The sequence below is a fragment of the Thamnophis elegans genome, chromosome 9 (genome assembly GCF_009769535.1).
Source record: "Thamnophis elegans isolate rThaEle1 chromosome 9, rThaEle1.pri, whole genome shotgun sequence".
In the NCBI taxonomy this organism is placed as follows: Eukaryota; Metazoa; Chordata; class Lepidosauria; order Squamata; family Colubridae; genus Thamnophis; species Thamnophis elegans.
The window spans coordinates 23,992,871-24,011,614 of record NC_045549.1 but is presented as its reverse complement, the minus strand read 5'-3'; the positions used below and the strand labels follow the sequence as shown (position 1 = coordinate 24,011,614).

The 18,744-nt window shown below is 38.0% G+C and overlaps 1 protein-coding gene across 2 annotated transcripts in view; it reads left to right on the top strand.

Moving 5' to 3' along the window:
- PAPSS1 (3'-phosphoadenosine 5'-phosphosulfate synthase 1) overlaps positions 1 to 17,242 on the top strand; it is a 61,417-nt gene extending 44,175 nt beyond the window's left edge. For both annotated transcript variants that reach the window (XM_032224575.1, XM_032224574.1), the window contains exon 12: positions 16,384 to 17,242. In XM_032224575.1, the coding sequence (XP_032080466.1) occupies positions 16,384 to 16,522 (139 nt within the window). In that variant the 3' untranslated portion in view covers positions 16,523 to 17,242. The remainder of the gene's footprint in view (positions 1 to 16,383) is intronic.
- Positions 17,243 to 18,744: the final 1,502 nt, after the last annotated feature.

The following is an 18,744-nucleotide window of genomic DNA, read 5'->3' as shown; positions in this document are numbered from 1 at the left end:
CTTCCTGTCATTTAATGTACTGCAACACATTTTTCAGAGCTGAAGAATGAGGCAGTTTTTACATGATTGATTCAATTGTGTTAATTTGGGGGGCAAGATTTTCAGCTTTTTATTTTCTACAGCCAGTTAAGGGATTAAACTGTTGCCTCTCTTCTCTCACTTACGTAACAACCTCCATTTTATTTCTTTAAGAAAAGATTTAAAAATCAGAGTGATGCTACTCCTCGGTCTTTCCAAAATTGGGTGATAAATTCAATACTGGAATTTAAAACTGGACTGAAAACCATTACCAGTGCATAAAACAGAAGTCAGTTTACTGTTGTTTAAAAAAAAAAAACCAGTTGCAAACTGTAGCTGCAAAAAACCTCCCATCTCTGCATTAGAAAGTTACTTTAACACTTTAAGAACAGCTTTAAAATATTAATATAATCCTGGAAGTGGGTTGCACTGATCATCAGTTTGCCCCATTGTGTGTGTAACAAAGTGGTTTAAGTAATTAATTCCTCTGAGACACCATAAGTTTAACTCTGTTAAAGGCTTTCTACAGAAGGGGAGATGAAACAGCGCTCTAAGTTTCCTCAGGGCTTAAATCTGCAACTTTATTAATGCAACCTTTTAAAACAATTATAGTCTGGCAATTCCATATTGCATTCTGTGAGTTGAGGTCTGTTACATTATCCATCATTTCTTACTGTTACATCAGGGTATTGTTTTTAATTCTGGCCGTTTCAGAGCTTGCCTGGGTTGTGTTTTTAATATAATAAGGAATATTTCACAATAAACCCGCTCACTTTGGTCATATCATAAAACCATGAGAGAAGTCATGAGGCGTTTTATATAATCCACTCGCTAATCCCTTTTTGCCTCAAGGTTTCACTTTCCAATTTAGATCCAAATGGAAACTTCCATCAGTATCACATGTGACTGTCTGAAAGTATCGTCAGAAAAAAAGTATTTGCTACTAAAAAGTATTAAGTATTTTAGCAATAAGTATTTTTTTAAGAAAATGAAGCATTTTGTCTTGTGATCCCCCCCCCCTTTAAACTCCCTTTAAGGAGTTCTATTTCATATTTGTATGTTAACTTCACAATAAATACAGAAAAGAACAATTATAAAAGCCAGCACCTACTTCAATGCTAAACAAATTGACTTGGCTGTTTGACTGGCAGTCTGGGTGCATGTTCTGCTTTTGTACTTAAAGCAAAATTCAGTCAGAGTCCAGATCACTCTACCTCTTAAATTAAATGAGCATAGCCATGGGGATACCATAGTAATCCCCAGTCCTGTTTAATCGATTCAAAAGTTTAATTCTTGGGAGCCCCATACTTCTAGAGCCAAGGGATGGGGAAGGCCTGTGGCTTTTAAGCATAGTGGTAAATAGTATTGATGGTTTTGACATCAAACAGTATCTCATTGATTCCTGAAAAATCTGTTGATGAGACTCATCAAGAAAAGCATCCAACAGAAATCTGTTTTAAGACTCATCCCAGAGTCTTAAAAGTCAATATATTTGTCATTTGCTGTCCTTTGGTTCTAGTGAGTGTAGCTCACATGTCTAAGTGAAAGGTATTTGGGGTCTTAATTCTCAAAAACCTTTTATGCTCAGCATCTCAAAGAAAACAAAATTGCACAGAATAAACCCAACAAAGAATTAGGGTTTTTGTGGTTAGGAAGCAGGATGTCATATGAAATAAAGGCAGCTGTTAATTAAAAGCATATGAAAATAACTGAAGTTGTGCTGAGAAGTATGTGAATAATTACTAATTACACATACACACAGAGAGTTAATTTTACTTAAACATTTCTTCTCTGATATATAATCATCATTTTGCAGATCTGGGTAGATTCTGAGATCTTGGACTCATTCTGTTACCATTTTTTATTATCTCTGTTCCATTTTCCTTTCTTGAGGGGTTTGTATTACATTTTAAGACACTTAGGATGTATTTTGTTTTTGTTTTGTGTTCATGCCTTTAAGTCATTGTTCCTGGCAACTGCTTGGACTGGTCCCTGCAGTTTTCTTGGCAAGATTTTCGGAAGTGATTTGCCATTGCCTCCTTTCTACAGCTGAGAAAAAGTGACTGGCTTAAGTTAACCCAACTGGTTCTGTGTCAAAAATGGGAGTAGTAGTGGTCTCCTGGTTTTCGGCCTGGTATTTTAATCACTGCACCAAATTTTTTCTCCTCAATATGTTTTGACTACTTAGTTATCTTCAGGGAGCAACAAAAATAATCAAAGTCAGCTAAGCAAAGCAAAGTAAATTAAAATAAATCATGACTAAAATGAATCACATAAAATGAGCAACTGGCTCATCAGCTGAACAGTGCCATTTTCATGACTTACATGAGATATTAATATTTACTTGAGGTAATCTAAAGAAAATATAGATTTTGATATACTTACGTTTTAATAAAAACTAATAATTTAATCTTGACTGCTATTTGTGTACCATAGTGGTACGAAAGACATATTTCTTACAATGAAATATATTAACTAAGAATTTTGCAAAACCAAAAAGGTAGTGCAAAAATTACCATTGATTAAGTAACATTTTCTTCTGTTCATTTTTTAAAAATGCCTCTCTCATGAGAGTTAGAAATTTGCAAAGCCACTATTGCTTGAGATTGATTATTAGCAACATACAAAATACTTAACATTTGTATTATACTACGCATAATTAAAAATATAATAAACCCTGCCCATAGATTTATAATTCAATTGATCTAAAAGGAAAAAAAGGATGGAACTGCAAACAGAAAGCAAAGGAACTCAGGTAGTAAATTTTTGAAAATGCTGCAATAATTTTATCTATATATTAAAAAATGGCTGTGTGTGTATGTTCCAACATAACTTTGGAGCGCCTTGAGCAATTTCAACCAAATTTGGTACACAGATGACTTACTCTCTGAAAACAAACACTGTGGGGGTGTAAGACACCCTAACAGCCTCGGGATGTGTATTCTGTTAAGATACAGCCTGTTGTGCCTTATAATGGCTTCTACTGTACTGCCTTAAATGGCTTTTACTGCCCAGCACAGTGGAGTTGCTATGGTAACGGCTTCACAGTACTCCACAAGGGGGTTCCCTTTGGTAAGGGAAATCCAACATTAGAAATTACATTTGGACTGGATATTTGTGAATGTCTAATGCAGGATTGGGATAAACATATACCTGGGCAACGCCGCTTAATAACTAGTAGAATTATAAGTAAAGGGCAACAGCCTAGCCTTATGCATATATGTCATGCCTTCCTTAAGAGAAGTGGAATCCTAGAATTAGAACTTTTTTCTGAGAGAGAAGGTCTTTTCATAATGTGTCTGAGGTATGAACATTTGAATTATTTGTGTCTCTAGTGAGAACTCTGGATTGAATTATTTGTTCCATTTATTTCTTTTCTTGGTTGTCCAAGGTATCATCAGGAGGCTACTCCAAAACCAAAGTTCAAAAGGGTCAGTATTCTTTCTGTCCTGCTTCTTCAAAGTTCAGCCAAGCGGGTAGGCCTAGACAGACGAAGAACAAAAAATGTCACAGTCCGGGCTGTAGTAGCCAAGATCCCTTTAGACATGCTCATGACAACAAAGAATTTGAGTGTAGTTAAACAATAACTGCTTCATTTCTTTTGTGTGCGGCTGTTTGTGTTATGTGAATAACTGCTAGCAACAGCACGTGGAAAAAGCTGAGAGCAAAAACAACAATAAATATTAATAACAACAACAATAACAATAATAATAAAATTGCTACAGGCTGTGAAAATGGAGAACATTATAAAAACCTCAGAAGCAAAGACAGAATATAAAGTGAAGCAGCTGGATGACAGATTAAATGGATGGAAAACCAAAGCTTTACATGGACAGCAATTGAAAAACATTGAAGAAAAATGTGATAACAACTTATCATGGGCATGGCTTAAGATGGGAAGCATCAAGAAACAAACAGAAGGTTTTCAAGAACAAGCACCACAAATTAATGCCATGAAAACAAAGATACAAAAATCCACTGGCAATCCAAACTGTTGACTTTGCAATGACAAAGTTTCACATTTAATATGTGAGCACAGCAAAATCACACAAGCTGATTACAAAGCTAGAAATGACCAAGTTGTTAAATTAATCCACTGGTCGTTATATAAAAAATATGACTTACCTGTATCCAAAAAATCATGGGAACGTAAAGTGGAAAAAGTTGTCTAAGATGAGAAGGTGAAGATCTTGTGTGACTTTCAAATACAGATGGATCGTTATTTGGAACACAACACGCCAGATATCACAGTTGCCGAAAACCCAAGAGTACAATTTATTGATATTGCTGTACCAGGAGGTGCCAGAGTCAAAGAAAAAGAACTGGAAAAAAATCATGAAATATTGTGACCTGGCCATCAAAACTATGTGATCATGGCTGAAACATGGTACCAAGTGCCCCATTGTCATTGGGGTACTTGGTACCAAGAATTTTACAAAATACATCAATAAATTGCAGCTTCCTGCAATAACAGCAGTGGAACTGCAAATAACTGCGCTACTCAGAACATCGTATATCTTAAGACTGTACTTGGTCGATACCTAGGGTGCTGGCAGCAACCCATATCAACCATCAGCCCCAGTCAATAATATTTGTGATACATTTTTAAATGTTCAGTTGACTGGGTTACATGTTTAATGAATAAAAGTTTATAATAATAATAAATCATTTGTTAGGCATCTGTTAGGGTTTTCATTTTTATCGCAAAGAGACAGCACCTTTACAGTGTATGAACCTTCCAAGAGTTACCAAAAGGAGCTTATTGTAGATCAGGGGTGTCAAACTCCCACCCGCAGGCTGGATGCATCACGCTCTGGCCACGCCCATGCCCGGTTTAGTGAAGGGGGAAAAAGTCTAGACACATCACATGATGCTGCTGTCATGAATTTGACACCTCTGCTGTAGCTCATGGGTAGCAAGCCTAAACATTTTTGCAAGCCTAAAGAAAATATCTCTTCTCTGGATAACCTATGCATCTCCTTGCCATAGAATTCAGTCCCTATGTATTCTTCCATCACCATCAGGAGATGTAGCGTGGAAAAGCATTACATTGAGCAAACTCTTCCAATCTTCCTAATTAATTAGAGTGAAAAGATGTGTTTACTGTAGTTGGATTGAAGGAAAGATGGCTGGCAACATGTGAAAGCAGAACTCCCATTTGGGATGGTGTCTGTAGCATGCAGCCCAGATGTAGGGCGAAATGTTCTTAGGAGAAGGTGCCTGGGGAGCCGCTCTTGAAATCCCCCTTCAAAGGGAAGGCATACCAGCCGCCTGGATTCAATGCACACAACTTGGCGCTGTGGGAGAATGTAAGGTTTTAATAGGTCTGCCTTTTTTCTTTTAATCAAAAAGCACCGAACAAACTGATGGGCTTTTATTATTCCATGTCTCTTGCCAAATAGCAGGCCAGATTTTCTATTTAAATACATAGTGAGTTGAAGTCAAATGAAGTAAAATGTTTGACTGTTTGTTGCCTGTAATGATGAGTGATGTTAGCCCAGATAAGCTATGCTGGACCTCCCATGGTTAGAACCGTAGGAGTGGGAAGAATATTAGAATGCTCTTGGATCTCCCTTCTGTCATAGTTTGGAAGTAGGAGCAGATAAGTTACTTGAAAACATACTGGTCTCCCTTTTCCAGTGTTGGAGTACTATACTGACAGTTTCCCAGCCTATTCCCTAATTTTCGGGATTGTGTTTTGTCACCTGTTCCAAATGAAAAGAGGGACGGTTAGGTGTACTGGTTTAGATATCAGGATATAAACTGGGAGATTGTGAGTTCTAGCCCTACCTTACACACAAAGGTGACCTTGTGACATTCACTCGTGTTTGGCCCTAGGAAGAAGGAGACAATGGACAACCTCGTCTAAAGCCTTACCCCTTAAAATTGCGGGGTATACTCCAGGCAGTTTCCAGGCAGTTTCCAGGCAGTTTCCAGGAGAAACAAAATGACTCAAAGAACCCCCCCGAACAATAGCCTAAATGTTATGTTAATTGTCACATAAATCTGGCACAATCTAGGAAGTGTCAACTTTTTCAGCTTTCAATATCCAAACATTAGGGGTGCTCCAAAGTTGTGACATGCCTTGGGGATTGTAAAGATATTTTGGTTATTTTAATATAATTAAGATGTGCTTGGTAAGTAACTCCATAAATATCATAACTTTCTAACATTTTGTTTCATATAGCACTCACACATTTGGTTACTCTTGAAGGCTTGTTCTTAAAAGCAATAGGGATAGCAGGTTGGGATACTTATTATTATATTTATAATGATGAACAAAATGCACAGATTTGTAAGTCAGTGAAGTTTTTTAGAATGAAAACTGGAAAGTTTTGTTTCGTGACAGAATGCCCGTCTTTTCCTAATCTATTAGACAGGCTTTATACAATTGTACTCAGCATGTATTTGTAATTGCATATATTCTGGAACAGTCTGTAGGTCAATATGAGTAAAATGTATGTTCTTTCATAATGGGATTTGCTCTTAGGTCAGTGGTAGAGTATAAGCTTTGGGAATTTTAACTGGGATGCCTCCATTTAAAAGGAGCAAGTAGAGAAAATAGGAAAATCCTCTGTCTGAAACCAATTCTTTTGATTTTTCTAAAATAAATCCATTAAAAGGACCCCAATGTACAGTAGTGGCCAAAATTGTGGAAACGTTTTGGGAAAAGTATTTTCTAAAACTAGCTAATAACGCCACTTTTGTTTGCAGTAGTACCATAAAATTATATATCAATGGAAATATAATTTAATCAAGAATGTAATGCAATAGGTTTTTATGAAGGATTTGCTATTAAAATAGCAGTTATAAAGAAGAAAAGTAAAATGAGATATACAAAAATTATCACCATGTCAATTAATACTTAGTTGGGTAACCTTTAACATGAATTATGGCCTTAACAACATCTTCCCATGGAGTGAACCAAATCTTTTAGTTCTGCAGCTGTTATAATGTGAAACCAAGATTGAATTATTGCTTCTATTAACTGGGTTTTATTGCTGGGTCGCTTCTGACTAACAAGTTTCTTTAGTTGGCTCCATAGATTTTCAATTGGGTTAAAGTCTGGGCTATTCCCAGGTCATTCCAGCAGTAGAATATGATTATCTTGAAACTAAAAAAAAATGGTATCATTAGCCATCAAACCTCAAAAATACACTTTTCCACAATTTTGGCCACTACTGTAGGGTAACAAAGAGGTAATGTATTATACCAGTGGTCCCCAACCTTTTTATCGCCGCGGACCAGTCAGCCTTTGATAATTTTACCGTGGCCCGCTGAGCGCGTGCAGGGGTGGGAGGGGGCGTTGTTTTAAATCCACCTTCCCAATTCAACACCTGAATCATATCCCACCTTCCATTTTGTATGTAGATTTTAAGGAATAAACAGCTGAATTAATCAAGGTCAAAGATAAAAAGAGCAAGGGCAAAATTAAAAAAGCGAGAGGATAGCAATGTAAAAAGAATACAGTATTAAGGAGAGAAAGGAGAAGAAAAAACCTCGCTTCTGCTGAGGTCAGGGAAATGTTTGATACTGATCTGGCTGGGTAAGAGTCCAAGAGTCCATATCGCCAATAACTACGTGTGGGGGGAAAGGAAAAGTGTTTTGTGAGGAAGAGAAAGAGCGCGCTTCACCGATGCCCATTGGCGAAATTTTGGAAGAGAGGCAAGAGACTTCAGGCACCGAGCCCCCACCCCTGGCTGCGGCAACTGGAGCGGGCGGGAGGCAGGGAAGGGGTGGGCAAGACCGCCGCTTTTCCACCGTGCGCTGCAATAGCGGCAGCGGCAGCCTGAATCTGGTGACTGCCCCTCACCACCTCAGGCGGCGCTCATACCCTCCCCTTTCCTGCGCTACCGTTATCGCGCACCCCCATCTCCCCTCAAAAGACCCCCCACCCTCGGCTGCCTGACGTTCTCTCTCTCTCTCTCTCTCTACCTCTCCCGCCGTTCCTTCTCACAAGCCAAGGCCGGGCAAGGAAGCGCCGTCTCCGGCCCGGGCGCGCCGCCCCTCCCTGGGCAACTCGGAGACGACTGAGCCGAGGAGGACAGCAAGAAAAAGAAGAGAGCGGCCAGCAACGACCGCCGGGGAAGCCGCCAGGGCCTCCAAGGGCTCCGCTTCCAGCGCATGGTCCGCCCCCTCCTCGCCTCGCTTCCAGGCGAGCCGACTGAGGCGAGAAAGGAGAAAGAGGCGGAGGCGTTCACTGAGGGGACGGCTGACTCGGGGAGGGGGCGGAGGTGGTGTAGTAGCGGGGGATTCTTCCTCCTCGCCTCACTTGCTCCTGTGCTTCCGCGCAGCTCCCCCCCTCCGGCGACGGCGCTGCATGAGTGAAGAGTCGGCCATTGCATGGCCCCCGGCCGCTGAGCGGCCCGGTGCCAGGTACTCCACGGCCCGGCACCGGTCCGCGGACCGGGGGTTGGGGATCACTGTATTATACAACTCTTATTTCAGTCATAAAATGCATCATTTTATGAATTACTATGTGGGCACACCCTGTTGCAATACCTCTATAATTTCTCTTTAATCTGGTAAGGAGTTTTATTTATATATTTAAATATTCATGATACCAACTAAAGTTCTACAGTTTTCCCCATCTGGTAACAAGAGATTTTATCTATCATATTGTACCATCCTATTTCTTTACCCTGAAACTTCATAAAACGGATTTGTAATTTGAGAAGTTGTAAGAGAGTTCCATATTTGTGCGGAATATCCAGACATTGGTTCACTTGTTTTAATGACACAGATTGTCCATAGCTCTCTTGCGTCTGTTATACAGAAATGCTTGATAAAAAACACATTAACAGTATCTTTCGGCACTTGATTCAATTAGGAAATGTCTCTAATTTGCACTGTTTATTCCTAGTTCAGATCTTCCATTAAACTTCTTTTGAGTAACTCAGTATAGTTTATTCTCCAAACTGAAATACATTTTGAATGCCAGATTAAATGGAAAATAAACTGTTTCTCATTAATACTTATTATGAAGCGTGTGTTGGCTTTTCTCTTTTCCTTTTTTGAAAGACCCCTGTAATCTTTCTTCTTCAGAGAACTGAATTCATTCACAATTGTTATCCAGTACGAATGTCACTATAAGATGGCATGGCTTAAAACTAACCACATATAATTCGACCCCATTGTGAGTTCATTATTTAGGCAAAAACTCTCTTCTCATGTGTTGTCTTTCTTGGTTAATAAGAATAGTAAAAAGAGGACAGCCTTAGGAATGAGGAGCTACAGAATACAGATGGTAGAATAGATGCAGAAGTTCAGTTCTTGAAATTGCATACAACAATACGATTAGAACATAGAGCACTAGTGAATTGTTAACAGTAAGTATATAAACTAGGCTCCCTATGTGACAAACCTGTGGGTGTAACATTGCCAATTATATCACAAATATATCACAACATTTCAAAAATTTCCTATTTTGAATTGGCAGTGAACATAGAAATATAATGGTCATATTTTTTTTAAATGGTGTTGTTTGATTCCTAGGAAAAATATATTTATTTTTGCTTTGCTATCATAAATGCAATATAGAAGAGAGACCTTTTGAGTGTTCATGGAAGAACTCCTAAAAGTATTATTGCTTTGAGGTTTAGAATTTAATAAACTATAGGGAATAATTTTGGGGACATAGTGCCTCAGCAGTTAAAGCTGCTGAGCTAGTCATCTAGAAAGCTGACAGCCTGGGTTCAAGATTCGACCTCCTTACAATAGGGTGAGCTCCAGATACTTGCCCGAGCTCTTGCCCACCCAAAAGCATGCAAATGCGAGTAGATAAATAGGCACCACTTCAGTACGAAGGTAACAGCGTTCTGTGCATCTCAGTGTACAGTCATGGTGGCCACATGACCATGGAAATATCTTTGGACATTGTTGACTCCCTTGGGTAAGAAATAGAGATGATTGTGTCCCCTTAGGATTGGAAACAATGGATAGGGAAAACCTTTACTTATAGGAAATAAAAGAAAGGAATAGGCAAGGACAAAAATATAAAATTCAGCTTGGCCAAATGTGTTTTGAGGTATTTCTGGCAAGTGAACAGGGCAAGCAAGGAATATAAAACCCAAAAATAATATTGAAAATCACTGTGTGAGGTCTTGCTTGGGGAATGTTCTCACAAGAGAAATATAGTTGGTACCTATGTATCAGCCTTTGACAAAAGTTCAAGATAATTCTCTCACACTGATTAATGACATTTATCTTCAACAAATACTGTATTTTTTTCCTAAACTTTAAAGCACATACATTTTCTATTAATGTATGTATGTATGTATGTATGTATGTATGTATGTATGTATGTGTGTGTGTGCGTGCAGCTGCATCAGACAGCTACAATTACTGGACAAGTAGTAATGGACAAACAGATTAGAACTTCACTTCTTCCATGTTGTTTTCAGAGCATTAATATGAAAAAAGTGTTTGATTGCCTTTTTGAAGCATGTGCTTTCTACTTCTCTCCCTAGTTTATATCCCCAGCTTTCCTGTTTTGATCTCCCATCTAGGTGTTAACCCAAAATCCAAACAACCTAAATTGGCATTTTGAAGTCTGCCAAGATTGGCCAGCTCTGATAAAATAGAAATATAATAAATGTTCATAAGTAATAAATATAAACAGACAAGGCATGGCATGATCAATCATAATCTGAATATATGAAAGTACTATTGCAATAAGATTTGTACTTATTTAATGTTCTTTTTTTAAAAAATGGCCAGGCTCAAAATTAAAAATAGATTCTACAAAGCTTTAAATATGACCAAAGACAATTCATAAAAAAGCAAAAACATTAAAAAGTAACCACTTATTAAGGAGCTAAGAAAAAGAACAAGATGCCAAAAGCATAGTGGAATATAAGTTTAATCTTGGATGGGGAACTAATGAAAAGAAGGAGTAGGGGTAACATGATAGCAGTGTTCCATTATCTAAGGGGCTACCACAGAGAAGTTGGGGTCAACCTATTCTTCAAAGCACCTGAAGGCAGGATAAGAAGCAATGGGTAGAAACTAATCCAAGAGACAACCAACCTAGAACTAAAGAGAAATTTCCTGACAGCCCAATCAATCGGTGGAACAACTTGCCTTCAGAAATTGTGGATGTTCCATCATTGGAGACTTTTTAAGAAGAGATTGGATAATCATTTGTCTGAAATTGTATAGGGTCTCCTGCTTGAGCGGGGGATTGGATTAGAAGATCTCCAAGGTCTCTTCCAAGTCTGTTATTCTGTTAACTCATCCAAGGTGTGTTAACCCATCACCCAAGGTGCTACAATCCCAGAGTTGCAGGATTGCATCAGATAGGATGTATGAGTTCTTAGATGTTTAAATGTGACGTACACTTAACTGGCATCCACCACCATTGGAGCTGCAGAGGTAGACAACCTAATGTTTTCCTGATGTTTTGCGCCCCAGATTCAATATGCCCAAGCCATAGAAATTGTCTAGCACCAGGGAAGGTATCAGTTCCATATACATCTTCCAAGGATTTTAAGATCAGAACTGTATTTGGAATAAGACCATGAGCTTGCCAGCTCTAAATTGTTAATAGTATTTTGCACTACTGTTAACTAATCAGTTAGTAGTTCATTGCACAGAAATCCTGGGATAATTTCTGAGAATTGCAGTGATCCTTGCGAATTTGTACCCATCCAGTTCAAAGATTATGCTGCTAATTTTTTGCACGTACAGTGAGAAGACTTGTTCTTTATTTGCTAAGTAATGTGTATAGTTTAACATTCAGACAAGCAAATTAGCCCCAAATACATTTGGTTCCCATTTTCTTCTGTCTTGAGCCATATCCAACTGAAGTCAGCATTTGGCTTATATTTAAGATGGATCAATTGAAAATGACTAAAACATAGATGGAACAGGCTGAGTGAAAGAGCAAGAAAAAATATTTCTTTTTATTGTTGATTAATCACTCTTGCTTCGGAGACTTGAAAACTGTATGTGTGTGTCTTGCGTTTGTACTTTTTGAGGCTGCATGTTTTTAAATTGCTTAATAAAAGCCTAGATAAATAGTGTATCTCATGGCTACCTAGATATTTGATATTGTTTTTCTTATGTATCCATTTGGCAATTTGTGTCATGCTGTCAACTGAATGCAAATACTTTATTTTCTGGGAAAAGTGCTCTTTACTAATTAATTTAGGCTGTAACATAAGTAAATAGGCGGTACCTTACGAACAAATAATTCATTTTGTTTTCTGAGGAAGAATGTTTATGGAAGCAGAATATCCGCATAGAAGAAGGTAAATAGCAGCTTTGGGAAGATGAAAACCGTCTAAATTCACAAAAACACAACAGAATTTGTTTTAAAGAAATCATAGGATGTCAGGTGTTTCTGGAAGCACAGAATACAGAGCAGGAAAGCATATCATAGAAAAGCATATCTTGACTTCCTGGGGGCGTGGCCTGTTGCCGAGGAGGGCTCCACCGAGCTCCTCAGAGATCTGGTCTGTATATCTAAATAAGATCATAGATAGCACCCCTTTTTGGCTAAGAAAGGGGCAGGGAGTAGCTCTGTAGGCTAGGGTCTATTCGTAAGCCACAGCCTTTTTCTTTTTTTTGGCTGTGGATAGAGATTAGATCCAGCCGGAGCGGAGCTTTTATCTCCAGCCAGTTCTTCTCAGCTGCCTTTTTTTTTTGGCAGCCCCAGACAGGCTAGCCCCCCCCCAGGACAAAACAAAGTTTTTTTCAAGCTAGAATTGATACGGGCGGGTCCCACCCCTGTGAGATTTATGTTTTTATTACTATCTTAAATACCAGCACCATTTGTCTTAGAGACTTCTTTGTCTAAATGGATTTCAAAATGGCGATTTCTCTCCGTGGATGATTGATAGTGGATATACTTAGCCGGTTTTACCTTCCTGCAGACCGCTCCTTAACAAAATAAACTCTTCTTCTTTGGAAACAGAGGGGAGCAAAGCGCTGCTTACTTGTTTATTTATTATGGCACCCAGGTCAAAGAAGTGCCTTGCTACAAATGTGTCTAAAGAATTTAAAGAATTTTTACTGGAACCACAGTCTTTGTCTCCTATGCCTTCTACTGGAGAACTTTTAACACAGGAATATTTCTTTAAAATGTTTAATGATTTTAAACAAGAAATTAAGGAATTTGTATTGGAACTATATGATGATTTAAAGTCTAAAGTTAATCAAATGAAGGCGAATACGTTTGCAGCCGTGTCTGCCCTGTCAGATTATTCTGCTGAAATAGAGAACAAATTGGAAAATTTGGAGAAGGCTAATTTTAATTTGACTACCAATATTCAAATTTTACAACAAAAAATTAGAGACAGTGAACAACAGCTTATGATGATAAATTTTAATAGGAAGGCATTTGCAATAAGAGTGAGAGGATTCCGTGAAAAGGAGCAAGAGAATCTGAAACAGACCTTTGCTGAAGCCTTCAGCCATGCGGTGGGAAGCCCGGGACTTAATTTTGATTGGCAGATTCGGAAAATCTATCGCCAGAACTCATTGATAGCGGAACAGCGACAGCTCCCGAGGGACATAATTATACATTTCTCTACAAAAGAATCTAGAAACGCGATTGTGCAAAAGTTTCATAACAACAGTCTCCGAGTTGATGACCAGGACCTGATTGTCTTCAAAGATATACCTTTCCAGATGTTGAAAGCAAGAAGGGACTACACCTTTTTAACTAAAGAGCTTAGGAGTCAACAGATTCGATACAGATGGGAGGCCCCTGCCGGCATCACGGTTACATTTGAGAATCAAAGATTTCGTCTTAACTCTGTTTCGGAGGCTCAAGATTTCTACTGTAGGACTTTGAAGGCGGGACTTCCTGACTCACTTGGAAGAGAGGAGAGACAAGCGGAAGAAGGCAAGCGGCAGGCCATGTGGCTGCAAGATGGAGGGGGTAGCCTTTCCTCCCTCGGAGAAGCAGAAAAACGGAGATCGAGAATTTAGACATTTCAAAATATTCGCCAAAGTTAAGGACTGAATGGGGGTTTGAGACCTCTCTCCGGTAGAAAAAGCGGACTAATTCTTATCAGAAGGGAAAGCTGGGTGAAACTACTTTGAGCTAGATTTTAAATTAACGTTAGCATAAATTTGATAGTGGTAAACATTAGACAAGCAAGGGATGAGGGTAAAATATATGTGGAATGATTTACGTTGTTTAAAGCTTATTAGAACAGAAAGCCGGTTGGGATTATCTTAAGATAGGTGTAAAAAGAATGCGGAATGATTTATGTTGTTTAAACTTTGTTAGAAGGGACTATTTTAAAACAGAAGGTTAACTGACTCTTGCTGAAAGTATTATTTGAATATGTGGAATGATCCATGCTATTTAACTTTTATTAGAAGGGAAAGTTGGTTGAAATTGCTTTGAGTTAGAGTTTAAACAAATGTTAGCATAAATTTGATAGTGGTAAATATCAGACAAGTAAGGGATGAGGGTAAAATGCATGTGGAATGAACTACGTTATTTAAATCCTATTAGAAGAGAAAGTCGGTTGGAATTATCTTAAGATAGAAGTTGATTTCTGTGTAAAGTAATATTTGATCTACGCTGCTTAACTTTACTAAGAAGGGGAAGCTTGGCTAGATTATTTTGAATTACTGTTTGAAAAGGAGGTTAAGAAAGATCATTTACGCTGTTTAAATTTTACTAGAAGGGAATGCTTGATTACTCTTCTGCAAAGTAATTTGAATATGTGGCATGAACCACGTTGCTTAAATTTTATCGGAAGGGATCATAAGGTTTAGGAAGAGGAACGGGAGAGTCTACAGAAGGTTGGGGTAAATAGCAAAGAAGTAAGAGACGAGAATAAAATATAGATAGAATGATTTATACTATTTAAGCATAGATAAAGATGGGGGGCTGAGATCAACACAAAGAGTGGTTTTTTTTTCTTTTTTTCTTTTCTCTTTTCTTTTCTCTCTTCTTTTTTTCTGTTTTTCTTTCTTTTGACATATTACTTTTATTTTTTAATCCATATGTATACAAGATATTTTAGACAGAAGGTAGTGCCAGGTGTGGGCCCTGGGAAGTCGGGAGGATTAGGGATGGGGATTTGTGGGGGGGGGGTGGGGGGGTGTTAACATAGTCTTAATAAGAACAAGAATGTATTTATATACGGTGGTTCTTTTTTTTTCTTTTTCTTTTTTTTTCCTTGGTTCATTTTACTTTTATCAGATCAAACAACACTCGAATAAAGGCATACACCAAGGAGGGAGGTAGAGGGAAAGAAGAGGGAGGAGTAAGGAAGGAGTAAGGGGAATGTAAGGAGGGTGTGTGGGGAGTAAGGGGAGAAGGAAGGCTTGAGGGGAAAGGGAAGTAGGAGGGGAGTGTTAGAGGGAGAAAGGAAAGTTGGAGGGGGTAGATGGGGTGTATGGAGGATGGAAGGGTTAGGTGGGGTTGCGAATGATGAGTTGTGTTTCCTTTTTTTGTTCGTTTTATCTCCTTTTTTTTTCTTTTCTTATAGTAAATACCCTGTATATAAGTGATTGCAAATGGAATGTGAAAAATGAATAAAATATATTTAAAAAAAAAAAAAAAGAAAGAAAAGCATATCTTCAGCAAAGCATGGAAAGACTGACCAAAAATTGAATCAGATGATGCCACACTGCAGTTCTGTGGCAGATTTTACTTGTGTATAATATTTTTGAATGTACAAAATAAACCACAGGGTTTCCCAATAGTTCATTTGTGTTGTAAGCACATTTGGCACGCTAAAAGAAAATTGTAAAATCTTATCTCCCCTTTTCCCTGACATCCCATTCATTCCAATGTTGTCGAATGACATATTTCCCACATCCATGCAGCAAAAAAACCCAGTGCCTGTCACTGCTAGTGTGATCCTTTATAATTGTAAGATGCTCATTTGGCTTACAATATAGGTAGTCCTTGATTTACAGCTATTCGTTTAGCAACCGTTCATTTCACCAGCACTGGTTAAAAAGTTGTTTACACTTAACACCGCTTGCAGCATCCCCTCAGTCATGTGATTCAAGCGCTTGACAATTGGCATGTCTCTATGACATTTGCATCAGACAGCTACAATTACTGGACAAGTAGTAATGGACAAGTAGATTAGAACTTCACTTCTTCCATGTTGTTTTCAGAGCATTAATATGAAAAAAGTGTTTGATTGCCTTTTGGGAAATGGGATTCACCTACATGATTCATTTAACGACTTCAGTGATTCTCTTAACAAGTGCAGCAAAAAAAAAGGCACAACTTGCTGAAAAACATTGTTCTTAGCAACAGAAATTCTGGTTTCAGTTGTGGTATTACTGAGTTACTGCCTGTAATTTTAAATGCAAGCAAAGTTCAATTGAAACTCACTGCGTATTCCTTCTAAAAGGTTTCTTTCTTTCTTCTTTTTATTTTAGCCATGAAGATTTTGAATTCATTTCAGGAACTCGCATGCGCAAACTGGCTCGAGAAGGTCAAAATCCTCCAGAAGGTTTCATGGCTCCTAAAGCGTGGACTGTCCTGACAGAGTATTACCAATCCCTGGAAAAAGTTTAAGCTGCTCTTGTTCATTGAGATCAACCTTTGACACTTGATTTATTGACAGGACAGGGGACCACTCAGTGATGCTGCTTTGTTGCAGCCTTCATCAGAAAACCATTCCTAAATATCTTCCTTAAGAACCATTCTATGATTTTCTTACATGTTTTGTTACATATTGCTAACAAACTTGTTTTTTAACGTCTTCTCTTTATTTACGTTTTTATTATAGTAGGGGTTTTTTTTTAAAAAAAAATCCTTTGTTTTAATATTCTATTTACTCCTCTTAGTTGACCTGTACTTTTCTGGGATGCTGAAACTTACTTTTTTTTCTTTTCCCTTTATGTAATGGAATTCCAACACTGTGTTTTATAGTTTAAGGAATAACTATTATAATCTGATTACATGAGCTAGAAAAAGGTGTTGAATTTGATCATCATAAAATGGATTTTAATGTACTACAGTTGTACTTTTCGGTCTGGACTTTGAGGTTCTTATATGGAATCTCCAAAGTAACCATGGATGGGAAATTAAACATTGTTTGATAAATGTGTGATTTTTATTTTTGCCTAGCTTTTTCTTAATCATGTATAAAAATTATGGGAAATACAACAAGGCATCCTGATTATATGGATCACTAATTTTGTTTCATGTGTTTCTGGTGGTTGTAACACTATTGCTGTCTTTCAAACTTTTGTTTTAAACTTTTCTGCTCAATATAGTGCTCTTTTAAAATTATTTTGGTTGATACGATTATTCTCATTTAGCTCAGTGTGCTAATTAAACACAAAGGTTTACCCTTCTGGAGAAAAGAAAGCTTGGGTAAAAAGATATTTGTCCGTTTCAAAAATGCCTGCTTTGATCCTTTGACATTTCAATATTTGGGGGCTGCAAGTTAACTGAATTAACATAAAACAGCCTTGTTATTGTAGAAACTGTACATGTGAATTTTAACTTCCCGCTAGGTACTATCTCTGCTTTGTTTAGATACTTTACAGTTTATGTCCTTAAAGTATCAGTGCCTTAAAACTAAAGGTGAACGTTTGTATAAGAGCATATTCTACAGCAAAGCATGCAAGAAGGTTCCAGGCTCAATTCTTGATTTTTCCAGTTAGAGGGACTGAAAACGTTTGTTTCCAACCCTGGAAAGAGTTAGCTGGAGGATTGATTGTTGGACTTGATATCTACATACATTAAACTCAGCAAGATTAAGAAACACTGGTCTATCGAGACAACCAACATAGAATTAGATAGATGAATCATGTGATTCTATAGAAAGGAGTTTCCAAATACTGTTAACAGTAATTTAGATTATGTAAGCCAAGAATATTGCAATTATAGGTGAAGAAAAAACAACAAGAGCAAACAAGCATCAAGAACTTCCCTCTGCTATTTCACTCACACAAACAGAATCCTAAGGACTTTCTAAAATCCATCTACTTAAAACTATACAATAGGTACTCCATGACTTACAATTACCTTGTGGGATCAGAGCTTCCATTGTAATGCTAAGTGAATGATGGCCAATTTTATGGTCTTTTTGCCAAGGTTACATGCATCACAGGGTCATTAAGCAAATCTGGCTTCCCTTGTTGACTTCGCTTGTTGGAAACCCCCTGGGAAGGTGGTAAATGGTGATCAGGTGACCCCAACACACTGCAACCATCATAAATACATGCCAGTTGAAAAGCCCCCAAATTTTGATTGTGGCCATTAGAATTTTGTGATAATTTTTAAGTGTGGGAGCTGGTTGTTTTTTCAACACTGTCATAATTGGGAACAGTCATTAAATGAATGGTTGTAAGTTGAGGACTACCCATATGGGAAAAAAATGGCCATAATTCTGTTCTGACCTGGGCTTCCCAAAAGCATGAAGCCGACTCCTCATCCCAATAAAACCCCTTTTATTTAGTTTAAAGTGAATTCCTCACTAGCAAAGTCCCAGCCAACAGTTTTTCAAGAGATTTCACAACTACAGACCTTTATCAGGCTTTCTAGAGCTGCCAGGCTGATATCTTCCAAACGCCACTCTGTAGCAGACAATACTTGGCAAGAAGTCAGGAACAGATCTTCACCCTAATGAATTGAACTAATTGTCTCCTTCAAACTCCTCTCCCTTTTCGCTCCTCTTTATTCCCTATGGGAGGAGCCATTTACCGTCCACTTGTGGTTTTACTCCTGAGCCGACCCTTGTTCCTTAACCTTTCCCTTCTGGCATCTCTGCACATGTGCACACAGGC